The following is a 12,391-nucleotide window of genomic DNA, read 5'->3' on the forward strand; positions in this document are numbered from 1 at the left end:
GATTTACTCTTTTTACAATAATTATTTATTTTCAACTTGCAGAATCTTGAGGGTGTCATGCGTCTAGCCACGGCATACATAAACCTCTCCGAATCTGGTTTTGTTCATCGCTTGCACTGGAACCGAGAATATCAGTGTTGCAAAGATCAACTCGAAGGCGAATCCATCGCGGAGGAGCTGGCAGCTGAAAGCACATCCATGGAGAATTGGTACTTAAACTGGAAGAATAAGGTCAACGATGCCCGAAAGGAGTATCGTGAGTTGAATTTCTTTACCACTCAGCAGTTGATGCTATTAAGGAAGGAAATAGCCGCAGTTTGCCACAGCAAAGACCTACTTGTAAGCAACCTCCAGGTTCTTTCTTTGCTGGAAGATGTTCGTCCACATTTTGACACCGAACAGTTGAGATCAGCAATACAGCGTGCCTTTAGAGACACAGACCTATTAGACAAAACAAAGGGCACGGCCGATCTGCCTACATTTACTCAGGTTCTCTCAGAAGCCGAGTTTAGTTCACACAGGTCGGTATTTGATAATAACAATTCCGTGAGTGCGAGACCCTCGACGGTAGGCAGCACTTATCAAGTACACGCTTCTTCCATTAAGAAGCCCAAGCCGAAAGACACTTCAAAGATCCAAAGTTTCGTGAATGCAGCAACAGATGATGGTTACTCAGAACAGGTTGCCTTGGCGGCTTTGGCAAGTCTAGGTGTTGATGCAGAAGAAGACGACTTGCTTTTGTGGTGTCTAGAAGACGCCGACGATGCGGACATCGAGGCTCTTTACGAAGACGCGAAGCAAAACCCCATTATTAAACGAGAAATTTTCTCAGACAAAGAGCTCGATGAAATGCAAGTAGAGGACGAAAGGTATGGGATAGAACGTAATATTATTATGTGTTGTTATTTTGTAACCCTCACATGAGAATGGTGCTCTAACTGTTTGGCATTTTAAAAAACCCACGCACGTTTCTTTAGCGTTAGTTACGTTTAGTTTTTGGTTGCTTCATTAAGGGTTATTTAACCTGCGATGACGATAAATACGTCTGCCAATGTATACATATTCGTCTACTATTTGTTTGCCTCTAAATCGATGTTGGGTTGAATAGATGCTTGTAGTTACAGCTGGTTATTTGACATTGGTTTTAAGCGCAACCGTAACGGAGTCGGACAATTGCAAGGTGCTCGAGTTTTCATCCAAGCTTCCTGAAACCACCGCAGACCAGGAGAAAACAAATGACGATGATAATGAGGCAGAGATCAGCGAGTACCTTACGCTTGCTCAGCTGGGGAAAATCCTTCGAGAGCTGTCAGTAAAGGGTAAGAACGATAAAAGTTGCATAATCTGGTCAGCTTTTAAAGTAAAGAGGTGTATTAAAATTCACCAATGAATACAGGACATTATACACAAAGTACTATGTGATGCACGTTGCGGACAGATCAATTTGTTCCTTTTTCCCATGTAATTTTAGTGCATTTTGTTACAAGAAAGCGTTACAAGTGCAATGTAATTTTTCGTAGTCCCTTAGGGGTTTAGGCTTGAAACTGCACTGTTTAAAATGCCACTAGCGCAAACAATTTGGTAGTTGCGTTTAATCAATTGTTGATCGTCGTCACTGGTTTACCTGTCTTGCAAAGCGTTCAGTAAGATAACGTTTGTGACTTTACTTTGCAATTATAACAAGTATACACAACGATTGATTTTTTTGTTTTTCGCTTCAATCCTTTCCTATTTCCTGCCAGTAAACCTTTCGTTAATGTCACAATTGCTTCGAGTTGTCGGTGTTTCTCAAGAAGTTCACTATTTTCACAAGTTTGCTTAAATTGCAGGTAAAGAAACAACACCTCGTACCTTTCCAGCGTTCCTGAAAAGAGGAAGACCTAACCTCATGCTTGTTCCCAAAGGTAGTAAAAGTGTAAATTAACAAAACACGATCATAGAAAATTTGAAATTGTTGGCTTAATTAAATATATTAATAATGAACAAGAATATCAGGTTACGTTAAGTAATCCAGACAACGTAGAATTGTAGGAACATGTTGGTAACAAATGTTAATAAAGACAATGCAAACAATAAGAGGGCTTGTTACTCTAGGGAACTAAGGACAAAGTTAGAGACAGATTGACGTATAGTACTCATCTTCGTGCCCCTTTTGCAGATGACGTCCTTGCCACCGTCCTGGCCTTGTATATGCATGACAAGAAGCAGCCTCTACCGAGCCACGAAGAGGTGCTTGTTTGTACTCCTGAGACCACCACAGAAGAGGTAACCACCAGAGAATTGTTTTCCTAAAACAAAACCCTTTGCAGAACCTAGAGTCTCAAGATACCGGCACTCAACTACGACTAAAAGAGCTATTGCCCCCTAAATGGATGGTAGTCCCCTGCAGGTTTACTCCCAACATTAGACGCCGGCACCCATTTGTTCCTCTTTACTATATAAAAACTAATTGTATTTACCTTTTTGGGTTGGATGTAGATCGAACTGTTATGGAGACGAGCCACGGGTGACGTGGACGGCCGATTTTACTGCCTTGTTCACGCCGATCTGTTAGACTTCACTGTCAGCAAACAGGCAGTGGATATGCTTAGTGTAGTGACACAGGGGCTAGCGGGCAAGACTGGAGAACGTGAGTAGCCTGAATTTCAACGAAATTCTTTGCCAGGCAGCAATTATAGTTTTTAGGCTTAGGCTAAGCAATTGTACTGTAGCAGGATACCTATGAATGACTTGCGATACAACATTTTTATTCCTTTTCAGACTATGGCCCGGTGGTAATCTGTAGTAGGATACCTTTTATTGACGTGCGATACAACATTTTTATTACTTTCCAGACTATGGCCTGGTGGTAATCTGTAGCAGCGAGAACGAGGATCGTGCCAATGTAGTGGCAGCCCTTGATCAGAATCGGGTTGCGGCTCCACCTTGTCCCTCGCCAGATGACCTAAAAAGCTACCTCAAGCATCAGTTCTGCGCCCCTCCGTCACAGTATGGGTACATTAACAGCAGTAAGATTACTTGGACTACAGCTGGATCGTTGGATCCAGAAAAGTAGGTTTTGTTTATACAATTTGGAATAATTATTGAACATTTGGTTACGAAATATCACCTTCTGTTTGCATGGAGATCTTACTGTTACCTAGTTGTTTCGCCAACTCAGTGTCACATAAGGCAAATGGAACTTTTATCAGCTGATTAACAGCTGATAGCGTGCCCCTTTCCGTTGGGAATCAATATGACTTTAACCGCCGACCGGTTAGCTCAGTTGGTAGAGCGCCGGACTGCCGTGCGGGAGGTCTCGGGTTCGACTCCCAGACCGGACTAACACTCAGGGTCTTGAAATAATTGAGGAGAACGTGCTGCCTTTGTAATTACATCTGCAAATGGTTAGGCGTTCTAGTATTCTCGGATAAGGACGATAAACCGTAGGCCCCGTCTCCTGCATCTTCAGTGTTACATTCAGCAGGGGACGTTAAAGAACCCACACACTCATCGTAAAGAGTCGGGCATGAAGTTCCCGGTGTTGTGGTCTGTTTCTATTCTATGGGTTGGGTGGTGTGATGAGATCATATGCAAGGACGGATAGCGGCTGCCAAAGGCGCCTGATATGCTGATGTCCGATCTCTACAATAAAATTCTAACTGTGAAGCGCATTGAGCTTTGTAAATGCACTATATAAGCACCTATATCATTAATTCATTCATTAACTGTTTTCTGTTTAGGCTCTGTGTCCGAGTCGTCTCATCGAAACGAGGAGGTTTGGGAAAGACGCTGCTCGTTCGTCGTCTAACAGATCAGCTCCCTAACCTAATAAACAACGACATGGTTTTGACAAATTTGCGCAGGCATGACTCCAACGTATCCTTGCACGTCACCGTTCCACTCCACGGGAACTCCACAGACGCTTCCATGCTTGTGGACTCTCTTTTGCCGCATGCAATGAAAGCCAATGTACCATTGTCCCGTGTATTCCATTTGGACGTATCGCCTTCGGTAAGATCTTTAAAGCGGCGAGAGTGAGAATTTACATTTGATCACTTGATTGTGAATAAAAATGAACCTAGATTAAGTTAAAGGTTGGTGAAAATTCTCGAGACGAAAGACTTAATTTCTGCTGTTTTGCAGTTTTTAAAAGTAACCACTCTGGGTAAACGCTAGAGCATCTTTTTAAATTTATGGATTACATTACCTGGAGGGTTTAATAATGACTATCAAAAGCGCGAAAACATGAATTAACATTTTTCCAAACTGGATTTTTGTTCCCATAATGCTAAGTCGTTTATAATCGTGAAGTTCTTTGAACACCTTTCTGCTTAGTTTCATATTGATATCACAAGGACACAACTACATGCAAGACTTAATCCGCGCTTGTAGTCTTCTGTTAATACCATGCTTTGTTTGAAGATGAGACGCGGGTTGGACACCCTTCTGTTTAACTTACTTGTACTTGGCTGCCTTTGTGACAAGATGGGAAGAGTGTGGAGAAGGCGAAGCACAGATTTGTACGTCGTTGAGATTACGACGGCTGCTCCTCTTCCCATGGGGTTCACAAGAGAAGAAGAAGCTGAAAGTCAAGGGGTGAGTTAAGAAGTCCAAAAGGAAGTAGTTTTGGTCACTTGTTTTTTTGGAGGAAATGGTGGAAGATTATTTTGGATTTTTCCCTCTTTCCTTTTTAGTGCAGAATGCACTTTTGTGATGGTTTGGTGGGTAGTCGTCTGCTTAAGTCCTAAACCACTTAACTACTAAACCTCTAAATCGCTTAGGCGCTGTAGTGTAAACTTTTAATCAGCAATTAATTAATTAATATCAATAAATTCATTTTTCTGTGAACGAGGAAGGGGGTGGGGAGCACCTGACCGTGTGCCCTTGGATAGGGACGCTTGCTTACGTTACTTTTCATATGATGAGCACAAAAGTATATTCAGAAAGCACTTTGCTCTCCTTGTGGTTCTATTCTTTCTGGAACAAAATATTTGCGCTAAACGCATGCGCCGAGTATTACCCTCGCGAACATCGCGTGCTTCTTCCTGCGGGAGGATTCCTGTAGACTCCGTGGCGCCAAGTTAAAACCGAAAATTAATTTTAAAACTAGACTTTTGGATGTCACTGCGGTTTATGTGAAATAATTCTTGATATGGCAACACTGTTTTCTTAGAAACGGTGACCTTACATTTCATAATCTGAAAAACCATTTCTTGGATAAATCGATAATATCTGTGTTTTAATTGATGTCCCCCTGTTTGCTGAAAACAAATCTTTCACGTTACATACGTTTTCGACAAAAACGAAAGTATCATGTTACATTTATTTGAACAGAAGATGAAATGTTTTACGTTTTCTGTTTCAATGTCTTACTGAAATCCAAACAAACGAAAATAAAAATAACAGGGACTTGTTTAAGAATTTTGTATCAAAGCCTAACGTTGTGTGCTTTTCAATGCGGTAGGATACTGATAGAATTCGTGGCTTCGTAAAAACTACAAATTAATCCAATTAGACCGATGCGTCACGGCGGCCTAGGAGGAAAACAAATGTATCATGTTAAATACACTTGTATGAAAAGTAAAAATATTGCGTTGGCTGCTTCAAAAGTTTTTTGAAATTCAATTAGTGAAAGTTATCATAAAAACAACGGTTGAAATGATTGAAAATAAGCTTCCTTGACTAAACACCCGCACTCTAGTGTCAACTGATCGGCCGTGTATGTGAAGGGAAATCCTTCTCCTGGATGTAGGTTGTCACATGATTTTGTGGTTTGTGTCATGTCAAAATGGAAATGTATCATGATCGGTCTTTCAACATCTTACAAGTAATCATAAAACAGCGTTTCAAATTGAAAAGTGAACTCATTGGACTTATTCTCAGGCGAAATTATTACAACAGTGTCAATTGATTGGCCATATTGCATTCTGTACAACCCTTTGAGTCTCTGAGTTATATTCATAACACAATTTTCTTATTCAATGGAATATTCAATTTTTCAGAGGCATTCTGGGAGATCGTTTATGTCTCAGCGACCATTCTACGATCTGTTACCCACCATTGAGTGTGAGACACCAAGGACTGTTCAGTGCCGTTTAGCAGAAAATCCAGGTATGCAGATTAACATTATTATTATACATTGTAGTCACTATCTGTCTTCTCATTGGATAAGAGCCTACAGTTAATTCTGAGAATCAGCGCAACCTACAGATTAGTGAATGATCTGCTAGCAGATTATTCACTAATGTAGGTTGGGCGCGCAATACATGATATCCGAGACACATCTGACAGCGAAGGCAATTCATAGTTCGTCGATTCGCTTCTTCAACCGAGCAAAACATTTACCTAAATTGAAAAATTGCTGGACAATAAATTCTCGGAAAACACAAAATGACCGACAAAGATTGCGGAGAAACTATTCCACGAATACCTTGAGAGAAAAGCATTCAAAACCAAGACGACAAGTAGGAATTAATAGTAGAACGGTTGTAACACTTACCTCGACCTTGATTATTCCGGTCCGGATATCACAACAACCTCATCTAATAACTGTTTACAATTTAGTTGCAGAGTTTGGTGCTTGATGGTTCTCTCGTAATTTGTTTTACAGATCCAAACGACATAAATCCTTTGTTTGATGCCAAAGAGTTTCGAAACGCACCGTGCCAGAGGGTTTACCAGTATCTAAAACTATCAAGTGAAGGAAAAAGTCTGGACAACTTCACTTTTTCGCCCGGGAATATTGATGAAGATCGAAAAGCATGCCTCACGCTCTTGCTCAGGTTTGTAAAGTTGACATTTTGAAGAAGCTCCTTAATCACACCAGCTTAGTAAAGGTTTCAACTCGTTTCATACGTTACTTAGGTTCTCTCTTAAGCTATCAGAAATCATTTCATTTGAATATATACCGAGACGATGCGCTCTAGAATAGTTTAGCGCTTGCATGTGCATTATAGCTGTTCCGTGTGTAGACATTGCTGAGAGGAAAATGCTATTTATAATATTAACTCACGTTGTCGTTTGGCATGGTGGTAGTTTTCTGAAAAAAAAAAGTGGTGGGTGAGAAGTAAAAGATCGTACTGATCATATTGAAATCATTTCAGGATATCCATATATATATATAATATTCCTAAATCCTTCCTAATAAAGTCTGTTTTTCACTTAACTTTGAGCCCATAAATATTTCTGTCGCATATTGCATTCGAAATCCAATTGGTCGGTAGTGATCTTCTGTAGTGTAGTGTAGTGTAGTGTGTGTAGTGTAGTGTGTTCTGTAGTGTCTTCTGTAGTGTATGTCACTTCTTACTGAATCTATTTTAGTTTTATAAGCTGACTGGCACACATGTACTGCGCATGTGAAAATCTCTCTAAAGTGGTTTGGAAACGCACTTTTCAGTTATAGTGCTCATTTGTCTTAAAATAGTTGAGATTACAAAAAAGGGACTGCGACAGCAGCTAATGGTATCTTAACTTTTAAGCAGATCATAATCAGGTCTTCTTTAATTCTTCACGCAGAAACTGCGGGATTCCTGATCCCTCTTGGTCAGAAATTCGTCACTTTGTGAGTTTTCTAAACTCCCAGCTTAGAGATTGTGAGCAGAGTTTCTTCTGTGACATGCAGCTGATGCGAACTATTCTAGCAGGACCTAATGTGCTGAATCTTGAAGGCTTCCGCTCATTCGTCGTACGTTTCATGATACAAATGTCGAGGGTAAGCTTGGTTATAAATTCCGACTCCACGATACGTTCACCTGAGTATTACCGTCGATTTATAAACGTTCGTTTTTCTAATGTACATTTTGATGAGAGTGTCTTCGATTCCTTCCAGGATTTTGCCACTCCGTCTTTAACAGAAGAGAACACTGTATTTTTTACGGACGATAACGCGGAACTTGAACGAAGGGAGATAGAACAGTTTCAGCTTAGAAGAAGCTGGGAGAGCAGGTAAGAAGCCTTTGATTTTGTTGTCTGCTCAAATGTCGCGTTGCCGAATCTTTCAATGCCATTTGCTTTGTCATTAGGTTTCATGCGGTGCTTTACACCAAATCATATTCATTAAAGCTAATCCATCATGTCTTCATTTGAATGCAAGGCGACAGCTTAAAGCAAGTTACTTGAAGCCTTATAGATGACTTTTACGGACGATCAAGGGATCTCAAGTGCAGGTTCTTTGCAAAGTAAATGCATTGCAAAATGTACCTGAAAAAAGTGTTTGGCAACCAACAGTTTTCAGTTTGCTTTAATGGAATCATTGTGAACTGGCCGAGAGTCGATTTCCAATTGCGTGCTTAAGACTTTATCTTTACGCAACCCTATGTAAAATGAAAGCAAACCTCCCCTGAACAAAGTAAGTACAAAGCGCAGTAAGATAGTTTAATGATTGTCACAGGGACAACTTCTACAGCAACACCAACTCCAGTGGCAAGAGAAAAAAAAATATCTGAGTTTCTACTGTAACTGTTGTTGTTATTTTGTCATTCAGCCCTCATCCGTACCTGTTCTTCAACCAAGACCACATCACTATGACGTTTCTTGGTTTCTATATCAATTCCGGTGGCGATCTCGTTGACCCGCAAAGAGGGATAACTTTGGAGAGAGGTCTGATGTCTAAACAGCTGCGAAATGGACTGCACGCCCAACGTGTGGATTTTGCAACAAACACGGAGAATTTGAAAAAGTAAGTAATTAAAATGCAAACCAATTTTCAATGGAGTGATTTTTACCTTGTTTAAGATTGAGCATTTTTAGTGTAGAATGCACTATTGTGATGGTTGTGTGGGCTATCGTCCGCTGAACCGCTAAGGCCCTAAAAGGCTAAGGGGTGAACTTTAATAGTCAATTATTTAATTAATTAATATTAATTAGTTATTTCTTGTGGAGGGGGATTGGGGTATATGGGGTATATATATTGTTTGCTCTCCTTGTGGTACTATTCTTTCGAGAGCAAGGCACTTTGCGCAGCACGCATGCGCAGATTAGTCTACGTTATATTCTCAGGAACATTACGTGTATAGAGATTGTGTTTGCGGTAGGATTCCTGCACACTCCGTGGGGCCAAGTTTAAACCGCAAATGAATTAAATTAGATTTATAGACTTTCACAGCGCTTTCGTAATTAAGCATGCAAAAACTTAGACCGGAAGTTTCAGCGCAAAACTCCAAATAACCAGAAAACAAATATCCTAGCTGAACCGCGTTTTCAATTGATCACCGGACTCCATTGCATTCTGCACTGTCCTTTGAGTCTCTGAGTTGTAATTTTGATGCAATAATTTTGAAGATAGATTGAGTGTGCTTTTCGGTTCGTTGTCACTGAACTGAATAGAGGGCAAAACCCAAAGTTCTCAATCGCAATTTATTTACTCAGGCAATTCAGGGACGACGAAGGGCTAAACGGATTTATGTCAAAAAGCCTTAAAAAGTGATAAAGGGATACAGCTAAAGATACAAGATGGTCTCTTTCATTGTGATGAGGACTTGTTATTATTTTTTAATCATCTACATTATTTCAGGGAGGAAAAGATAGATCGGTTATGTTCTGTCATGGGTGTTCATTGGGTACACGATCCAGAGCGAGCATATGAACTGACAACAGACAATGTTAAGAAGATTTTGGCCATTCACATGAGATTTAGGTATGTTTCGTTTAGTTATATATCTTTTTGAATGCACTCTTGGATTTTCTATTTTGACGGTTTGTTCAGAAGGGAATAAACATGCTGTGGACCAGGTGATCATGATTGAACCGCCAGTTTGAATCATAAGAACCTTGGTCGCTTGTATTCTCTTAAACATGAATACAAGACTTGAAAAGACGTGACTTCCTATATTTGTTAATTCTCTCTTTCTTGTTAAAGTTCCTTAAAATTCTGACATGTATATGTTTAAAGATTTTTGCATTTTTTAACTTTAAATATTTTTCTTTAGTTTTTAAGCTTTTCCTTCTGTATGAAGTAAAATTAGTCACAAATTAGTACATGTTGTACAAGAAGACTTGATACGTGAATTAAGTCACTTACTTTCTTAGTTACCATTTCAACTGCAGTTCTTTATTGTTTGGCCATTACGTCGATATTTGAATTTGTTCATCAAAATTGGATGGTTTGTTAAACAAACTGTTTGAGTCAAGTACGCCAAAAGTGAAATAATTGGAATAAATCTGCAAGTTGCAAGAAAAGGCTGGTGTTTGTGATTACATTGATAACGGTAGGCTGTTGTTTGCCTTGGTAAATGGGTTTTTGCTGACATACATGAAGTAGCGATTAATTAAAGTCTCCTTACCATAGAGCATTACCTAAAGATTATTTACTTTTTGTTCGGTTATTTTCAATCGACAGGTGCAATATCCCTGTGATCGTGATGGGGGAGACTGGCTGTGGAAAGACCCGTTTAATCCGGTACATGTGCGGTCTACAAGCAGGTCCCAACGGTCCACGAAACATGCTCCTTGTTAAGGTTAGTAGCTTTTCAAGTTTAAGATCTGGACGTGTTAGTATCGATCTGAGATTTTCTCTTTATTGTTCGGGAATCATTTAGTATTTTGTGCGGTTAACAGTGATATATGTGTATCGTAAGCGAGGAACTGAGTTAGAGATGTAGATGGACTACGAGTTTTCGTTCCAAAACTATCTGTAAAAGAGTTTGGCTTCAACATGGAACTACCGAAGGTGGTATGGTGCAGTATAGATACTTCACTGGGCTCAGATTTGGGCAGTCTGTTTAAGGTGGGAAGAGTGCTTTTTAATTTTGTCACTCGTCTTGACAATATTATTATGGGAATAAAACTGCATTATTAATATAGCTTTAGTTTTATATGACATTTAAACCATTTTGTTTATTCACAAGGTTCATGGTGGTACAACATACGAAGACATCAAGCTGAAAGTTAACCAAGCAGAGGAAATGGCTCGTCAAAACCAAGACAAGAACATTGACACGGTTCTGTTCTTTGATGAGGCCAACACAACTGAGGCACTAAGTATGATCAAGGAGGTCATGGTGGACCGTAGAATCAATGGACGACCTATTGGACAGGGTCTCGAAAGACTGCAGTTTATTGCTGCTTGTAATCCTTACAGAAGGTGACACATTTCACATCTGCTGCCAGATAACTTATGAACTAGTGTAGTTACGACGTTTAGTAATTTTTAATTTTTAATCAGCAGGACCCCGTTGATAACAGTACGCATGTACTGAAGGGCTATCCTGGATAAACATTCGACTATTAATTTTTTTATTATTATTATTATTATTATTATTTTATAAACTTAATTTGTAGTATCATGGACTATCGAATACGGTTCTATTGGGAGCCGCTCAACGCCCACCACCTGATTCCTATCTATGCGTTTTTTATATCAAGCAATTTGTTGCATGGTAGTCGTTAAATGAAGTTTAAATATTGGAGAATATACAGTGCCATAAGCCAGAGGCGTGAGCGTCTAGGGAGTCCCGGAGTGTTTTCCCCGGGAAACTTTAAAAAAATTAAGTTGTTGAAGTCCACATTGACTTCATTCTGAGTGCCATTTTAACCCTCACTCCCCCATAAGGCGTACGTTCGTGACCCGCCCCATCGCACCACCCTTTTTACGACCCTGATGTTTTAACTGATGTTCTTGACGAAAGAAAGCAACATTTGTCGCGTTGGGCGAGTTTTATTTTGGCTTTCCTTCGTAACACAACATCATGCCAACATAGGCAGACCCACACCTTTTGTGTTGCTGAATCGTTATTCACTTTCACATATAAGGGTCCCAGATAGTCAAGGCCTGGGTACGGAGCAGGCTGTTCCAGGCCACCACAATTAATTGTTAACGAGTTCTTCTGTGGAAACGCCTCTGGTGGCTAAGTCAGCTGGATTCTGAGTTGTGGTGACATATCTGAAATTGATATCTTTGTGAGAGATTATCTCTTTGAGTCTGTTCTGGACAAATACGGGTAGGGGTTTGTCGCTCTTCATCCAGTGAAGATCACACTGCGAGTCTGTCCGCAGAATCCGGTCAGTCACTGGCAACCTGCGTTGTTCAGTTACATAGTTTGGGCATCTAGTTCCAATAAGAACAGCTAACAGTTCCAGTCTTGGAATGCTAAGTTGCTTTGTTGGGGCAACACGTGCTTTGGAGAATACCAGGTTAACATTGGCGGTTTTGCCCACTGCGGAGTACAGGTATACAGCTGCTGAGTATGCCATGACTGAAGCATCAGTGAAACAGAACAGTTTGTATTCATCTCCTCCTATTTATCTTGGTATGGGCAGGGAGGACAGTGGGCCAAGGTCTTCATGCAGCTTGTACCACTCTTGCTGTTGTGATTCATTGAGTGTTTCATCGCAGTCTAACTGTTGTTTCCATAGTTCTTGAATGAAAAGTTTTCCATTGATTGTGGCTGGAGAGAAGAAACCTAATGGATCA

At 40.2% G+C, this 12,391-nt stretch overlaps 1 protein-coding gene across 1 annotated transcript in view; it reads left to right on the plus strand.

Moving 5' to 3' along the window:
* Positions 1–12,391, plus strand: part of LOC144665244 (E3 ubiquitin-protein ligase rnf213-alpha-like) — a 98,698-nt gene that overhangs the window by 39,041 nt on the left and 47,266 nt on the right. The window contains 16 exon segments of the mRNA XM_078526452.1: positions 43–869; positions 1,150–1,319; positions 1,830–1,904; positions 2,159–2,265; positions 2,479–2,629; positions 2,835–3,051; positions 3,723–3,993; positions 4,405–4,578; positions 5,985–6,093; positions 6,593–6,764; positions 7,498–7,693; positions 7,811–7,926; positions 8,465–8,659; positions 9,494–9,616; positions 10,319–10,436; positions 10,827–11,062. Coding sequence (XP_078382578.1) covers positions 43–869; positions 1,150–1,319; positions 1,830–1,904; positions 2,159–2,265; positions 2,479–2,629; positions 2,835–3,051; positions 3,723–3,993; positions 4,405–4,578; positions 5,985–6,093; positions 6,593–6,764; positions 7,498–7,693; positions 7,811–7,926; positions 8,465–8,659; positions 9,494–9,616; positions 10,319–10,436; positions 10,827–11,062 — 3,257 coding nt within the window.

The sequence above is a fragment of the Oculina patagonica genome, chromosome 1 (assembly GCF_052425735.1).
Source record: "Oculina patagonica isolate OP01 chromosome 1, crgOcupat, whole genome shotgun sequence".
NCBI lineage: Eukaryota > Metazoa > Cnidaria > Anthozoa > Scleractinia > Oculinidae > Oculina > Oculina patagonica.